The 15946-nt window shown below is 51.9% G+C and overlaps 4 protein-coding genes across 4 annotated transcripts; 2 read left to right on the top strand and 2 right to left on the bottom strand.

The window, feature by feature from the left end:
• Positions 1–468: 468 nt before the first annotated feature.
• On the top strand, positions 469–1893 carry LACBIDRAFT_308075 (uncharacterized protein; the record flags this gene model as incomplete). Its single annotated transcript, XM_001886563.1, has 1 exon — positions 469–1893. The coding sequence occupies one exon, from the start codon at positions 469–471 to the stop codon at positions 1891–1893; it is 1425 nt and encodes a 474-aa protein (XP_001886598.1).
• Positions 1894–6867: 4974 nt separating this feature from the next.
• LACBIDRAFT_308073 (uncharacterized protein) lies at positions 6868–9798 on the top strand (the record flags this gene model as incomplete). The annotated part of the gene is made up of 1 exon (XM_001886562.1): positions 6868–9798. The coding sequence occupies one exon, from the start codon at positions 6868–6870 to the stop codon at positions 9796–9798; it is 2931 nt and encodes a 976-aa protein (XP_001886597.1).
• Positions 9799–10137: 339 nt separating this feature from the next.
• On the bottom strand, positions 10138–13728 carry LACBIDRAFT_332100 (uncharacterized protein; the record flags this gene model as incomplete). The annotated part of the gene is made up of 15 exons (XM_001886477.1): positions 10138–10146; positions 10272–10796; positions 10846–10990; positions 11043–11101; positions 11157–11229; positions 11283–11347; positions 11472–11501; positions 11613–11753; positions 11785–12444; positions 12648–12755; positions 12828–13085; positions 13136–13156; positions 13234–13455; positions 13510–13577; positions 13692–13728. 15 exons carry the CDS (start codon positions 13726–13728, stop codon positions 10138–10140), a joined length of 2421 nt encoding a protein of 806 aa, XP_001886512.1.
• A 605-nt stretch (positions 13729–14333) lies between these two features.
• LACBIDRAFT_308071 (uncharacterized protein) lies at positions 14334–15869 on the bottom strand (the record flags this gene model as incomplete). Its single annotated transcript, XM_001886476.1, has 11 exons — positions 14334–14544; positions 14598–14618; positions 14673–14836; positions 14895–14954; positions 15012–15068; positions 15131–15175; positions 15223–15286; positions 15339–15369; positions 15422–15568; positions 15623–15679; positions 15734–15869. The coding sequence occupies 11 exons, from the start codon at positions 15867–15869 to the stop codon at positions 14334–14336; spliced, it is 993 nt and encodes a 330-aa protein (XP_001886511.1).
• Between the last annotated feature and the right edge of the window lie 77 nt (positions 15870–15946).

Here is a 15946-nt window from a genome sequence, read left to right as displayed (position 1 = left end):
TCGATTGCTCCTACCACTCAATACGCTCCATCAGCGGTTCCGACGATCGCCACTCAAAGCGTCAAAGTACCGATGCCAGCCTCCATTTCGGTTGTCGCTCATAGGCGTCATGCCATCTCCACTATGCCTGGCTTGGGTAAAATAGAATTGCCAGCAGGTGACGCTCCCGCTGCAGCGCCGTGGTAAACACGGGCGTTGAGCAGGGTTCCCAAGCCGTAGCAAAGCCCACACCAACCGTGTGGTTCGCCAGCCGGCAAACGCCTCCCCATTTAGCTACTACAGCACCTGAACAACCACCAGCTCCAGCCAGCAGCGCGCCTTCGCGTTGGACCAGCTATCAGTTCAAAGATAATCGCCCGATACCATCGCCCAGCGATGATGATCTGAGGTCCCCTAGTGACCCTCCCTCAGGAGGAGGTCCACCTGACGACGACCCGGGCAACAACGGTCCAGGCGGCGGTGGTCCTAATGGCGGCAGCGGCGGTCCCAATGGCCGGCCTCCTGGAGGCCCTCCTGGCGGTCCTCCCAGAGGTCCTCCCGGAAAGCGGAGATCCTTCTCCTGGTAACCCCTCTGGATGGACGGGGTACTCACCCTTCCCTTACTCAGATGAGTGGCAGCTGAATCATAAGCTCAACTCATCTGTTGTGCCCGCCTGGGATGGTCATGGCTCCACGGCTATTGACTATATCAGTTCTATGTCATTCCTGGCTAGAATGAGTGACAAAATGAAGGAAGGTGTAGCTGCCATGGCCCCGTATAAGTGGTCAGGCCGTGCGAAGAGCTGGTGGGAATGTCTTCCATTAACGGACCAAACGTACTTTCGTCAAGACTGGGAACACATGATGATCGGTCTTTGTGTCCAGTTCCTCGACCTACGTTGGTCGCGTGAAAGGCTTTACGAGTTCGAAGCCATGTTCTTCCGTCAGAAAGGGCATACCACCGAAGATCCCATCGACTTCATACAACGTAGAGTCCGTCACCATATGTTCCTTCACCCTGACGATCAGGATGGTCCAGGTGCGGTTGACCGCATTTTGCGTAACCAACCCATCGAATGGGAAAAGGACCTCAATGACGTGAATTGCCCTTCCATCTTCGCGCTACAAAGTGCGGCCAGTCGTTTGGCCACCAGTCTCATTAATGACTGGCAAAGCAGCGAGATTCGCGCTCGAAATACAGCAGTAGGCCAAGGAGACAAGCCCTCTGTTCCGGGCAAGGGACGTTATGGGCGAACAGCACATAACGTTTCTTTAGATCCTCCTACTGGACCTCCAGCCCTAATTCATGACGAAGGCAGTGACTCGAGCACGGACGAGAGCGCCGAAGCTTTTGCAGCGACTTTCCGTAAGCGCAACGAGAAGGGTAGCGCGGCCAGTTCATCAAAGTGGCCGAGGGGCAAAGTCATGAACGGCGTATCCTTCCCAAGGGATGATAGTGTTAAGAGTGCTAAGCCCCCTACCAACGGCGCTTGCTTCATTTGCGATAGTCCTTACCACTATGCCAGAGACTGTAGTCACTATGGAAAGTGGGATGGTCTCCGTAACGCCAATTTGATAGACGTAGATTTAGATCACGAACTGGAGGCCGCTCACGACAGAGAGTACTTAGCTATGATTGTTGAAACACAGGCTGAGGCCTCTTCTTCCGCTTATATCGCTGGACTGAGTAAGACCTCGAAGGAAGCGTTCTGCATGAGCGCTGAACTTACTGGAGCAAAAGCGTTACACGCCAAGAAAACATTCATGACGGATAACCGAAACGTTCGTCGACGAATGGCAAATGAGTCCAAAGGCAAGGAAAAGGCTGATTCCCCAACTGAAGAAACAATTGTTAAACAGCTATCGAGAGCTAAGCGTCGCCTAAGGGATACGCCCCCTCCTTATTCCCGCTAAACCCCCTCTCTATACGGATGACCCTGGTGAAATCTTTGTGGCGCCCAAGGGTCACTCCTTTCCCGAAGGATTAGGCTCCCTAGGCACGCGAGCTCTTCATGCTCGAGCCTTCATCGCCTCAACAAAGGGAGAAGTCGTGCAAGCTCGTTTAGACTCAGGCGCTGATATCACGCTGATGTCTGAGGACTTTTGGTCTTCCATCCCTGGGCTTCCTAAGCCTAAAGATGGATTGCGAATGCGACTCTACCATCTTACGGGGTCTGCTAAAGTGTTAGGTTACATACGAACCACGCTGTTTATGCCCACGGAGACAGGAACATTCGTCAGTTTTGATCTAGAAGCTTACGTGGTCCGCAACATGCGAGTTCCATTGCTACTAGGCGAAGACTTCCAAACGACGTACGAATTAGGCGTGACCCGGTACGCTACGGGTCATTGCGATGTACACGTCGGGCGGACGGGACGAATAATCAAGGCATCTTCAGCCCAGCGAGTAGACCTTGGATTCGAAATCAGACAGGCGCATACGACGCAGTCGTTTGTCCGAGCCAAGGCCGCTCGGCGAGCCAAATGGTTGAAACCCGTTCAGGGGGACCCTCCAGTTCTTGCAGACGAGGACGCCATTATTCAACCCCACTCCGTTAAGAACATTCGAGTATCGGCTCCCTTCGCTGGACGCGACGATTGGTTGGTAGAAAAAGTTGTCATCGGCTTAGAGGATGGAGACATTCTAGCAGCCCCAACTACGTGGATCACTGCCTCTGCACCTATATTACCTATCGCTAACCCCAGCGCTTCTCCCAGGATTGTTAGGAAGGGAGATCTGGTCGGGCATTTATTGGACCCAAGTAGTGCCTTAGACAATCCCTCCGAAGAGAGCACGCTAGCGCGCTACGTCGCGTCGGCTGATGCCTTACGGAAAGTTATCACTGGGTCTCTAAAAGCACAGGACTTAGCGGAGGCTAAACCAACGTTCAACGGTCCTGATGATAAACTGGATCAGGATGATGCGTGGGGCCCTAAAACCATGGCGGTGCCAGAGGACCCAGTACAGGGCGACATTCTGGATGCCGTAAACCTAGGTCCTGACGTTCCAAAGGAATTCCAGAAACCGTTAGCGGACATTCTGCGTAAGAATGTCGCGGCTTTTGGTATCAACGGTCGTTTAGGAAAGGTTGCGGCTAAAGTTCCTATTCCCCTCAAGGAAGGATCCACTCCTGTTTCTGTCCCTATGTACGCTGCTTCCCCAGCAAAACGCAAGGTAATCGATAAGCAAATGAAAGCCTGGTTCGAATCGGACGTCATCGAACCCTCCGTCAGTCCCTGGGGTTTCCCAGTCGTCGTGGTTTATCGCAACGGCAAGGCTCGCCTGGTGGTAGATTACCGTAAGCTGAACGCACAAACCATATCGGATGAATTCCCTATCCCCCGCCAGACGGAGATCGTTCAGGCTTTGTCAGGCGCTCAAGTTCTTTCGACTTTTGATGCGCTAGCCGGATTCACTCAGCTGGAAATGGCTGATGAGGATAAAGAAAAGACGGCTTTCCGGTGTCATTTGGGTCTTTGGCAATTCAAGAGGATGCCTTTCGGGCTCCATAACGGCCCGTCAATATTCCAGCGTTTGATGCAGGGAGTGTTATCGCCTTACCTCTGGTTATTCGCGCTGGTGTACATCGATGACATTGTCGTGTACTCAAAGTCTTGGGAGGAGCATCTAGTTCATCTCGACACCGTCTTGAGCGCTATCGCCGCCGCAGGCATCACTCTTTCCCCTCCAAAATGCTTCATTGGCTTTTCTTCCATTCTTTTATTAGGGCAAAAGGTTTCGCGCCTAGGCTTGTCGACGCATCAGGAGAAGGTCCAGGCAATAGTGGACCTAGCTCGTCCGACCTCGGTGTCCGACTTGCAGAAGTTCCTGGGCATGGTCGTTTATTTTTCTACATATATCCCCTTCTATTCTTTCATAGCTAAACCTCTATTTGAGCTCCTGAAAAAGGGCTCACGATGGGAGTGGCGAGCGGAACACGAGCTGGCTTTTCAGCAAGCGAAAGAGGCGCTATCCAGCGCCCCCGTTCTAGGTCACCCCATACAGGGTTGTCCCTACCGTCTGTACACGGATGCTTCGGATGTCGCGCTGGGCGCGAGCTTACAGCAGGTACAGCCTATCCAGGTTGGTGATCTGAAGGGCATGCCTACATACGACAAGCTTGCGAAGGCGTGGTCCGACAGCAAGCCTGTTCCACATCTGTTTCCCATTCTGTCCAAAGACGTTGTCGAGAAGCCAACCGATGACTCCTGGGGCCCGTCTCTTGATGAGACTGTGGTGCATGTGGAGCGCGTTATCGCTTATTGGAGTCGGACTTTTAAGGCGGCGGAACATAACTACAGCGCTACCGAGAGGGAAGCGTTGGGCGCCAAGGAGGCGTTGGTGAAATTCCAACCCTTCATTGAAGGGGAAACGGTCATACTCATCACGGACCACGCTGCCCTCCAATGGGCTCGTGTGTACGAGAACGCCAACAGGAGATTAGCGGCGTGGGGGGCGGTGTTTGCAGCGTACCCGGGACTCCGTATAGTTCACAGAGCGGGACGAGTTCACTCTAACGTGGATCCCCTGTCTAGACTCCCAAGAGTACCACCGCATAGCTCCCCTGTTGTCGATGACATCACGGCCATAGCACCCGATGAAGCCAAGCAAGACAGGGCCCAAGCCGTGGAGGACCGTATCCATCGCGCCAATGCGCCTCGGGCGGCGTTCACCGTGTCCTATTGGGAGGACATAGTAGAGCGCCGAGCGAATGCCACACACTACGAACCGTCAGAAGCCCTTGCCCAAAGGGAAGCAGATCGATTGGCAGCCGCAGAAGCAAGGTCCCGCAGAGCTAAAAAGCGTAGTAACTTCCCAGATGAAGAACCAGAAACAGGAATTACATCGGCAGTGAACGAGTCTCCCATTACGTCGGCAGTGAACGAGTCTCCCGCCACTATGGAGTCTAATCCTACAGAAACGACTGATGAGAACTTTCCTACCACTACGCCTGGGCCCATTGAAGATGAGCTGCCCTTTCCCCTCGATGATCATTGGACATACCCGATCGGAGTAAAGCCTAGTTCCGCAGAGTTCGACGACGAATGGCTGAACAAACCCCACCTCCTCGTCGCTATGAAGCCATCGGTAATCACTGCGTTCTCCCAGGGCTACCCGCAGGACAAGTACTTTGCTCCCAAATACGTAGAGGACATTCCAAACCCGAAAACCGTCCTTACCCCTTCCCATTTCCGCAAAAGCAAAAATGGTTTACTCTATTTCATAGACGCGGATTGGTCCGCCAGACTCTGCGTTCCAGAATCCAAGATCCACTTCGTTCTGAAATGGATTCACGATTCTCCCTTCGAGAGCGCACACGCTGGACCGCGTCGATTCTTATCTAGACTACGAGAACTATTCTTCTGGCCTACCATGCATAAAGATGTAATGGACTATACGAAGTCTTGCGATATCTGTCAGAAAATCAAGATCGATAGGCGTGCCCAATCAGGTAGCCTTCGACCATCGCACATCCCAGCAAGACCGTTTTCCACAGTTTCGCTTGATCTTATAACGGGTCTACCACCGTCCGGCGAAGAAGGTTACACCGCCATCTTCGCCGTAATCGACAAGTTAACCAAGTTCGCTATCTTCTTACCCGTTCACGAGACTATGAGCCAAGAACAGTTCGCGGAGTTATTCGTGGAAAGAGTAGCCAACGTCTATGGACTACCTGAGCGCATAATAGCCGATCGCGATAAGCGTTGGTCAACTGCGTTCTGGAAATACGTGGTTGCGAATTACGGCAGTGTCATGGCCCTATCTTCCTCACATCACCCCCAGACGGATGGGCAGACGGAGATCCTTAACGCTGTTATAGAACAAATGCTGAGGGCATACGTCGCTTCGGACCACACCTCTTGGGCTAAATGGCTCAGTGTATTAAATTATTCCTACAATAGTTCGACGCACTCTTCCACGGGTTATACGCCGCAGTTCTTGCTAATGGGATACAAAGCTCGCACTTCAACCGTCGGAGTGACACCTGAGGGCGACCCCGTCTTCAGGCCATTCATTGCTAGCCAGTCAGCGGAGGAATTCATAGGCGAATTAGAGTTCCACCGCGCCCTCGCCAGAGATGCGTTAACACTGGCGCAAGAAAGACAAGCGACGGCATACAACAAGGGCAGACGACCAGCGGAGACACTCCTTAAAGGAGACTTAGTCCTGGTTAACCCACACACTCTAAAGCTTGTTGACGTCAAAGGCACCGGCAGGAAGCTAGTGCAGAGGATGATTGGACCCTTTGAAGTCTTGGAGCAAGTGAACCCTCAAGTGTACCGCTTGAAACTTCCCCCCAATTACCCGATGCACCCTGTATTCAACATTGAACACCTCAAAAAGTACCATTCTTCGCCAGAACGGTTCGGGGAAAGGGATTCACTACCTAGCACCAGAGAGCTAATCCCTCACCCCGAATACGAAGTGGAATCTATTGTCGGCCATCGCCTAACTACACAGAAGCGAGGCAACCGTCGAATGTACCTAGTGCATTGGAAGGGTCACGAGCCAGTCGACGATACCTGGGTGTCAGAGTACGATCTGCGTAATGCTCCTGAGCTCACGAGGGCGTATATACGAGCTCATAATCTTTGAAGCTTGAAGTCTCAGATGCCACCCATCATTTGTGCTTGTTTGGTGATTGATCGATGGATAACGATTTTCAACCTTCGTCTTCGTCCTGTTTCTACTCCATCACCTTCTATCATCGCGCGGTCCCCACTGCGTTGAACTTATTATTGTATCTCTTTATCATCTTTTATTATCGCGCGGTACCCACTGCATTGAACTAATCTTTGTAACTCTCGCGCGGCTTGATCTGCGTTGAACACTACCCTCACTTTCTTTTAAGAAAAACTTCACTATACCTTACTTACCTTACCACTATGCACACCTACTCCTCGAGTTATCGCCCTGCCCCTGACTCCCGAGTAACGTCCACAAGGAGGTCCAGCGCAACCGGCTACCTAGCGAAGCCATGCGTTGACTCCCGGATGATAGCTCGTTTGCCGACGTTCGAGATCCAATCCCATCGTATCGTGCAGATAGGAGAAGACGCTTGGGAGTTGTGGTCTCCAAACTCCAAACAGCTCCCTTTCTTACCCGGCTTGCTTGAGGATCATTTTCAAATCGACTTAGCTGGCCGTCGCTCTGACCGACGAAGCGATGGACACTTGGGAAGGTTCGACGCTTGCGTGTCACCGCAGTATCCCACAGGGCACCCATGCTGGGCCCCCTATGTTCGACAGGCTCCTCCTTCAACAACGGGGTACCCGGAGTTCGCTTGCATCCTGGACGTCACAGACCAGCGTAGCTCCGTCCGCCCACAGTACATCAACGAGCTGCTACGACGGAATGACCATCTAGACGCCCGCATTAATGAACTTAGGGCCAACAGCAGTCGTAACCCCTCTATATCTTTAGAGGATGTATGGCGACGCTACAGTCCCACCTTCAGCAGAGACGACATCAACAGCCTTCGTTCCATACGCTCCTTCGACAAAGCTCTGGACGACATATCTCAGCTACAAAGGAAGTTCAAATTGAAGGCAGCATGGATAGATTGGGTAGCGCAGCAGCAAGCCACCACATCTTGGTCCCGATCGTCGAATAGGGCCCCTGACATGGCAGACGAGTTCTACATGGGTGTTTGGATCAATGGCGAATATGAGGACGACATTGACTCGTTCTTGGCGCACCGTATCCCTTGCTTCATATCCCATAAGCTGAGGGGAGACGAGTTAGACCGCCTGTTCGATGCGGGGTACGGGCGGAGAGACACTACGTTCGTTCAGGGCACCCCCATCGAAAAATTGAGTCACCCCCACAATCGAGTCGAAGCATTCCTACGTAAGCAGCAGGTGATAATCACGGAATCCGACAACGATGACAATATAGCAACCGAAGAACCCTCTGACCCGCCAGAATCCCTAGCTGCTTCATTCTCGCTGATCCACAGAGAATGGTCGAGAGGGGGTCCGGCTCCTATCGCGTATATCGCAAGCCCTCCGGCAGGCCAAACTGTTCAGCCAGCCTCAACCTCGACTTCCTCCCCTTTCTCGGACCTCGACTTTTCCAACTGTGGGGCCGAACCTCTTGACATGGTGGAGATCGATCCATGTCGAGTAGCTTGGATCCGTCCCCCCCCCGTTATGCGTCCCATAGGAGGGAAATGGGCAAAGTGGGCAGAGAAAAACGTGGACGGAGAATTATTCGTGGCCAAAGTGGGAAAGTCTTATAGAGACTTTGATGGAGTATCCTATTTCGACCGCTCGTGTAACCGTGAGGTCATCTTGCTGAGCGCTGCGCAAATACTCCCCGGGGCTGTCTCAAAGCCTGAAGTCTTTGGACTCCCCTGTCCTAGATATTTGCATTTCGTCGAAACCCCCCAGAACAAAGCGCCGCGCCCCGCCAAGGCTTCCGCCTGGCTGTACCTGACCAAAGACCCGATCCCCACAGATGTAGGGCTACGAGCGGGGCACCCAGCAGCGGAAGATCTACCGCTCAAGGACGAATTCAGAGCGGGACCTTCGAATCGACCACCGTCACCGCCACCTAGTCCAGGCAATCCCCCAGGCAATCCACTCCCTCCACTGCCATTGATGACCGATCCTTTCAATTCACCAGAACACATGGGCGTTCCTGACAGTGAGCGCCCCATCTCTCCAGTGGACTCCCTGATGGGAGCTCCACCGGAGGTGGACTGGGAACTGGATTCGGACGAACCTATGGGACCTCAGATCCCGGCTAGGTCCCTCGAGGATTTCGAGATGGAAGCTGTGGATTTGGGAGATGTTCCCTCGCCCCCTCGAAGTCCAGCATCACAGTCGCCGATTCAACCGTTCAGTGAGACGTTGGCTAGTCCGCCGCGTCCCATGGCAACCCCGATACCCCTCCGCCACCAGCCTATTATGAGTCCTCCAGCTCCCCCCTCTGCTCCTGAGCCCTCGCGTCAGAGCCCTCCTCGTCGTAGTAGTCGTAAACATGCTCGCCAGCGTTCCCCCTCCCCTCCTCCGAGACGGAGAGGCGATAGCTATCGCCCGAGACCTCCCTCATATTCGAGAGGAATCGACCGTTCCAACCCGTGGTCGACCACTGCCGCTACAAATATGTGGCCTGTCCCTAGCGATCTTCAGAACCCTTGGGCTCAAACGTCGGGAACCAATGCGTGGTCAGCTCCCAACACCTTCTCTGCAGGGCCGACTCCTCCTCCCTGGGGGGCATCTCCAGGATACATGCCCTGGGGTACCAACCCAACGACCATGGCTCCTTGGTCGGTCCACTACCCAGGGTACTATCCCTCAGAGCATGTTCATATGCCAAGCTGGCCACCTTACGGATTCCCACCAGTGCCGGCTCACAGCTGTCCTTCATGCCACAACTGCGCCTCATGCGGTCGCCCCTCTGTACAAGCTAGTGACGATAATCTTCGCGAGCCCCCTCCTGACACGGTTGCGCCATCGTTGCTGGGTCGCTTACGTTCACCATCGGGTGGGGGTCCCTCTCAAGCCCCCTCCATCACGCCGCCGATACCATCCCTCTCTTTGGCACAACGTTTGCGGAACCCTGCCACCTTAGCCGATCGTTTACAACCGCCTACTTCATTGACTCAGCGAATACAACCGCCCTCTGATTTCGTCCAAGGGTCCTCCTCCCAACCTCTACAGAGCTCTTTACCCTTTTTACCAGCCGTGGCACCCACTGGCCGCGCACGCCGTAGTCGCAGAGCAGGCCGAGCACAAAAGGAGGAAGACGATAGGCGAGCAAAAGAAGGCAAACCACCATCAGGCAAAGGGAAACGGAGGGATCGGAGGTAAGAGAACAAGGCGTAATACGAGTCTGCGCGCAGGGGGGCATTGTGATACGGAGTTGAGGATACGCGCAGGCACATCTTACGTAATCGCGTAGTTATATCGTTCGTACATTCTTGATGACCAGTAGACATTAAACCACCATCATCTTGCTACCAAGCTCGCGTGATGAGTCTAAGGTGTCCACTGCTGGTAAGACCAAGGGTGAGCCCCCTTACAATGCTCCCTCCTCCACAGGATACGAGAGCCCTTCCTCTGGGTTAACGAGGGTCTGCCTAGGACTTCTAGGCAACCCTAGGAGACGAGCGCGACCTCAATAGTCGCGTTCTCTCCACTTACTTCTATTCATCGATACTATACTACAACATTCAACTACGGTACTACGAGACTTCACGCGCACGAAGTCCCCGCACGCACTGAGGTTTCACACCGTCCAACTCCCTATCCTCCCCGCTTCCATGCTCCCTCTCTCTACTTACTACCATATCTTCTCCCCTCTCCCCGATCTCCTCTTGCCTACTTGCGGGCTCCCGACCTCGCGAAGTATTGCGCGACAATGAAAGCGGTAAAGGGACCGCAGACGAAAAAGGCGGCAACGCAGTTGCAGACGACGGATTTGGGGGCATAGGAAACACAGATAAACTCATATTGGGAAAAGTCGACGAATGTCCAGAAGTCAACGGAGAGTCCCCTCCTTCCCTTTGCATCAGATAACCAATTGGAGGCGACAGAGGTGGCGGGAACGATGGCGGATCGTCGAATTCAAAGTTCGCGTTGTCGGTAACACGAGGAGAGCGCGAGCGGACGTCGTCGTCATCATTGTATCCCATGATACCCGGAGACCGCGAGTGGGACCTCGACCTTGGTAAAGCAGCTATCGCGCTGGTCGGGATCAAAGGCGTAGCGAGCTCCATGGACACCTCGCCTTCGTCTGGCTCTAGTAGGTGGGGGTGGTTCAGCAGTGAAGGATTCTGTTGGTCGCGTTGAGGACGCGGTGGGGATGTCTACGCGCAAAAAATTAGGGGAGTAAGGGGGAATGAAGGATGGGCTCACACGAGATGGGGGTCGGAGCGATTCTTCTGAAAACGCCGCCTCTGAGAGTTGTCTTCTTAACGCATATATCTCATCCAACAGCTCGTTCTCGCGAGCTTTGGTTGCGGCCATCTCGGAACGCAGCGTCTCCTCCGATTGTCTTAGCCTACGAAATGAAAAAGGATGAGCGGTTGAATTGTTAAGGATAGACAGCATACCGTGAGCATTGCTCCTCAAGAGCTGCTAATCGATCTATTGTACGCGTAGTAGACCCTCTCTAGAAGAAGAATCAGGAGGATGCTCAGACGCATAGAAAGTAAGTGAACATGTACCGGTTCTTCTTCTGATACTTTCACGTTGGCTAAAGCCACCTCTGGACGAAGAGTTGCCTCTGATCTTCGTAATCTACAGCGGTTCCATTGAAGTCGGACCTCATTCAAAGTTATGGGAGAACATACCGGGTACACTCTTTCTCAAGCGCCGCTATCCTATCAGAAGCGTTTGAAGGTCCTGCTTCCTCTCTCTGCAGAAGAGAAATGAAATGAGAGAGACATTGTCACGATTGAAGAGGAAAACCCACATCCACAGGCTCCTTCTCGAAGGAAGAAAGATCAGAAGAAGGCTCAACGGTGCAGAGAATCACGTACCCGTTCGGTCGGAAGCTCCGCAGACTCTTTCTAAAGAGAAGAGAATGAGTAAAAGCCCCGATTGAAAATCAAGAAACGACGGAGAGAAAAAACATCTGGACGCGCAGAGAATCGGATGCGGAACCACCATCAAAAACCGACCCACGTATCCCACCCACCACCCCACGTCGCATAGGACCCAACCACCTCGATCCACGTGGACCACACATCACCCCCACAAATCCCAGTTCTGAAGCCCATCCACCCCACCCACGCAGCCCACGCATCAATACACCACACAGCCTATACACATCGACCAACCTAAACCACTCACCTCCTCCTCCTCCTCCCCCCCTTGCTCCTCCTTCTTCTTCCTCTTCTCACCCTCCACGACCCTCCACAACTCATCCCTCTCCCTTCTAAACACCTCCACCGTCTCTCCAAGCAACTCGATTTGTCGGTCGAGGTCTTCCGTTATCAGCGCAAGGTGAGTTTTATTCCCCTTTGAGGAGAGGCGGGGGCTGGGAATGGGTTGAGTTTCCCTCAGGTGTTGTAAGTGATTGTTCTCGGGGGGAGCGCGTTCATCCGCCGTCGTCGGACGTTGGTTGTCAATGACTTCGTGATCAGTTGGCGTAGGGCGTGGGTTGCTGAGAGCTTCAACCGCCGTTGAGATCACCGCTATCTCATCAGGTAAAATGGCGTCGTCAGGTGGCGGTGGACGACTGGTCCCCTCGCCAGTCTGAGGACGAATCGTGATATCGCCAGGTGAGGTAGGGCGAATGGTCAGTTGCCCTGGTGAAGTGGGGCGGATCGTTTCATCCCCAGTAGGCACTGTGGTGCGATTCCCCCTTGAACCTGGACGACTCGGCCTTCCATCAGCAGGTAATATGGTATCATCCAACGGCGGATGTCGCGTTGTCTTCTCGGATGACTGCTTCGCCTGTGACAGTGGGAAACGGGGCGGAGGCGATGCGGATGAACGAGCTTCGTTGAGCTGATCAGAAACGTCAGTCAGTGGACTAGAAAAGACAAAATAAAATCGTCACAAGACAGTCGAAAGGACCGTCAGATAGGACAGGAAAAAGAATGACAGTCGAAAGAAAGACGCATAACCCGAAAGACAGAAAGAATTATAAGCCAAAAAGAAGGAAAGACCAGATAACTTCGTAAAAGAAAAAAGAAAGGCGTACAACTCACTCTCCTGAACAAATCCCTAATCTCAACCTCCAACTCTCTATTCCTTGTAGCTGTCATTTCCAACATCTGAATGGCCTCATCGTCCGTCATCTCAAGTGGGGCTTCAGACTGATTATGCGTCAGTCGGGGCGTAGACACCCCATCTCGTAACTTCATACCGACCCCATCCCTCAAACACACCTCCAGCTCCGCCTCCCTCCGACACAGCTTCGCTTCCAAAGCACACATCCGTGCCTCACACATCTCACGTGTCCTTTCATGCGCCTTGCGTTCCGCATCGCGTCCGTGTCGGAGGGATTGGATGATTTGGGATGCGTAGTTTAACAGTTCTGCTTCTTCTTCGTTTATGTTGTTAGGACGGAGTGGATGGAGGGGAAGGGAGAAGTCTAAAGGGAGGGACGGGTGAGGGGGATAGAACGGCGAGTAGAAAGGACGAGCCTACCGACCGGCAAGACTTGATAATTGCATGCGGCTATGCGGCCACGTACTATAATCATTCGAAACTTGCACTAAAACCACATCATCGTCATAAAAATAGAACACTTGAAGAACACAAAAGCGCACCTTTCTCGACCAACTTCATAACCGCATCCCTCATATCATCCCTCTCGACCTCCGCACTCCTCACCACTCCAACATACCTCTTCAACGCCTCCTCAGCCCTCTTCTTCCCCTTCACAACGGCGCTCATCTCTTGTGCGTGCGTGAGCTGAATGGCGTCGAGGGTGTCGAGGGTTGAGAGGAGGCGCGTGTGGATGTGTGTTGTTCGTAGGGTGTGTGCTTGGATCCGGGATTCCAAGGAGGCGATCTGTTGAAGAGGTTGTGGGTGAGAGAAGAGTGAAATGGGAACACAAAAGCTGACCTGTTCGTCTTTCTGGGCTAGTTTTTGGGATAAAGACATCCCCGATGGACCCATTGCATTCGTTATGGCTGCAAGGAAAGCATAGACTACTTGTCGGAAAATCAACCATTGTTTAACTTGAAGTTGAGCCTGGGTTAGGGTTACTGTAATCTTATCTTATCTTATCGGAAAGCGCTACCGACCTACAACCTCACGATGCGGTTTGGCGAAGGAGCGCATAAAGATGAGAAAACTATGTAGGAACTGAGCCGTAAGTGTTATGTCAGTCCTGCCACTTTTGATTTGAAATGATAAATTAGACACAAAAAAAAAGCGACTAAGTCTGATTTTTTTTTTTTGTAGATGATTTTAAGTGCAAGTGAGCCTCTCTAGTGTCTCATCGCAGCTCGTTGACGTGTTACCTTCTCAGCACTTATAACAGTCATAAACCTGTACGTCAGCCCCACCCATTTGTTTGGCAGACGGATTGAAATATCTGCTTTTAGAAACACATTTGTCTGTGTGGATTCTTTAACACTTCTTTCAACTCAATACGATTCCACTTGATCATCGGGGATTTCTGCGGCACGACCTGGGCACAACGCTTGATTCTCGTGCCTTTGACGCTTCCCGTGAGCCTCCGTTGGCAGTCAATCCTGGTTATCTCGATTGCGTCTGGATACCCACAATCCAGCCACGAGAATTTAACCCCAGAGCTCATACAATAATTAACAGACTTTATATAGAGACAAAATAGCGTTCCAAGGTGAAAAGCAAATGCGTCGATGCACGTATTGCGAAAAAAAAAAAAAAAAAGATCATAACACGGCCTCGAATTAAAAACGTCAAGTTGAGCTTTCGGATTTGATATGGCTTTCCTCGTCTTTTTGTATTTTACTAGCTACTTCGCTGCTTGGGGCTTCCTCGGATATGGATGACAGAGGCGCCGTAGTACTTTGCTGAGCGAAATTAATGCTGAACGTTTGACTTGGTTCAGCTAGCCGACGCCGAGCACGTTTCCGGCCATTCAGAACGCTAAGGAGCACGTTGGAATACCTGTTCGAGTCAGCACCTTTCAAAAGACATTCACAGCGCAAGGGACAACTTACAAGCCCCCCAATATGTACATTCTAGAAGATTAGACGTCAGTAAGCGTTCACACCAAGTTTATCGCTGCGACTCACATGCCAAGTTGCTGGAGTGAACTTGGCGGAGATCTTAAATAAAAGATTAGTTGAACAAGAGTCGTAATCAGGGTGACGGCGCCGGTCTCCAAAGTTACGATAATGAGACGATCCATAAGACGCTTCGTTGACTTGAATGAGGATTCGAGTTTTGCCTTTACGAGCTAGAGAAAAAGAGAAGATTTAAACCAATTTAAATTACACAAAGGAGAATGGGAGTACCAGAAATATCATGGTTGCAACGATGATGGAGTCACAGATCAAAGTCCCCCATAACCAAAGCTTTTGAGGGCAAGGTTGAGCGCTTGCATTTCGGAGATACAGCAAAAGAGAACGTACCTCGGCTGAAAGGTCTAAAAAATGCTGTTTGCTGGTTAACCTTCCAGATTGAGCGCACTATTATCAAATTTAAGAATTTCCGCAGAGAAATTTTGCGGTTGAAGTTATGGACCACGTACAGCTACTCCACGGGCAATCGCAGCCGCTAATTGCATAAATGCCACCTAGAAAAAGTTCAGCGCATGTAAAACAAATCAGGAAGGCCGCTAACCAAACAGATTATGCCCGAAATAATTCGATAGATTTTGAACTCTCTTTTCAGGGTCCATATTCGCCTATTAGGATGTTGGAGGACATGCACGAAAACGAGGTTTTACGAGGACTCACCACGCAAAAAAAATCTGAACAATGCAGGATTCTATTAATGGCGAGGTCAGTACGTCGATGGATCGGTTGAATGGAAGACTCGCCTATCCCAGTGAGTGGCACGGTAATGAAAGGAAATACGGAAGTGCCAATGAAAATAGTTGGGTTTCCCCATGCAACTATCAAGCTCTGCCAAGCACCTGACGTCACCGCCATCGACCGCACCTGATCAACGGCGAGGCATACCCACACTGACATTTGGTTACATCAAGGGCTGGAGAACACAGAATCGCGATGATGCTCACCCGCTATTTTGATGAATATCGGGTCCCCATCCAAATTATCGGTGTAGAAGAAATCGTCTGAAAAGATGATTGCTGTAGTAGGTGTTAGGTAATAGAGTGAAGTAAACGCACAGCATTGCACCAATAATGACCCCGACAAAAACCAAGTGATGATGGTACCGATGAGCTGGACGCAACCGTAAGCTTCTGCGTTAAAGATTTCACTCCCAATGACGAACAAGAGGTGCGGTACTAGTGTCTCCGACATAAACGCATGCATATGATCCCATCATGATCACTTACTCAGATATGGCTCCAGTATAGCCGGCCATCTTTGTGGTGGCG

The sequence above is a fragment of the Laccaria bicolor genome, genomic scaffold, assembly GCF_000143565.1.
Source record: "Laccaria bicolor S238N-H82 LACBIscaffold_38 genomic scaffold, whole genome shotgun sequence".
Taxonomy (NCBI): Eukaryota; Fungi; Basidiomycota; class Agaricomycetes; order Agaricales; family Hydnangiaceae; genus Laccaria; species Laccaria bicolor.
The sequence above is the reverse complement of the archived record's forward strand: the minus strand, read 5'-3'. Positions and strand labels throughout refer to the sequence as shown.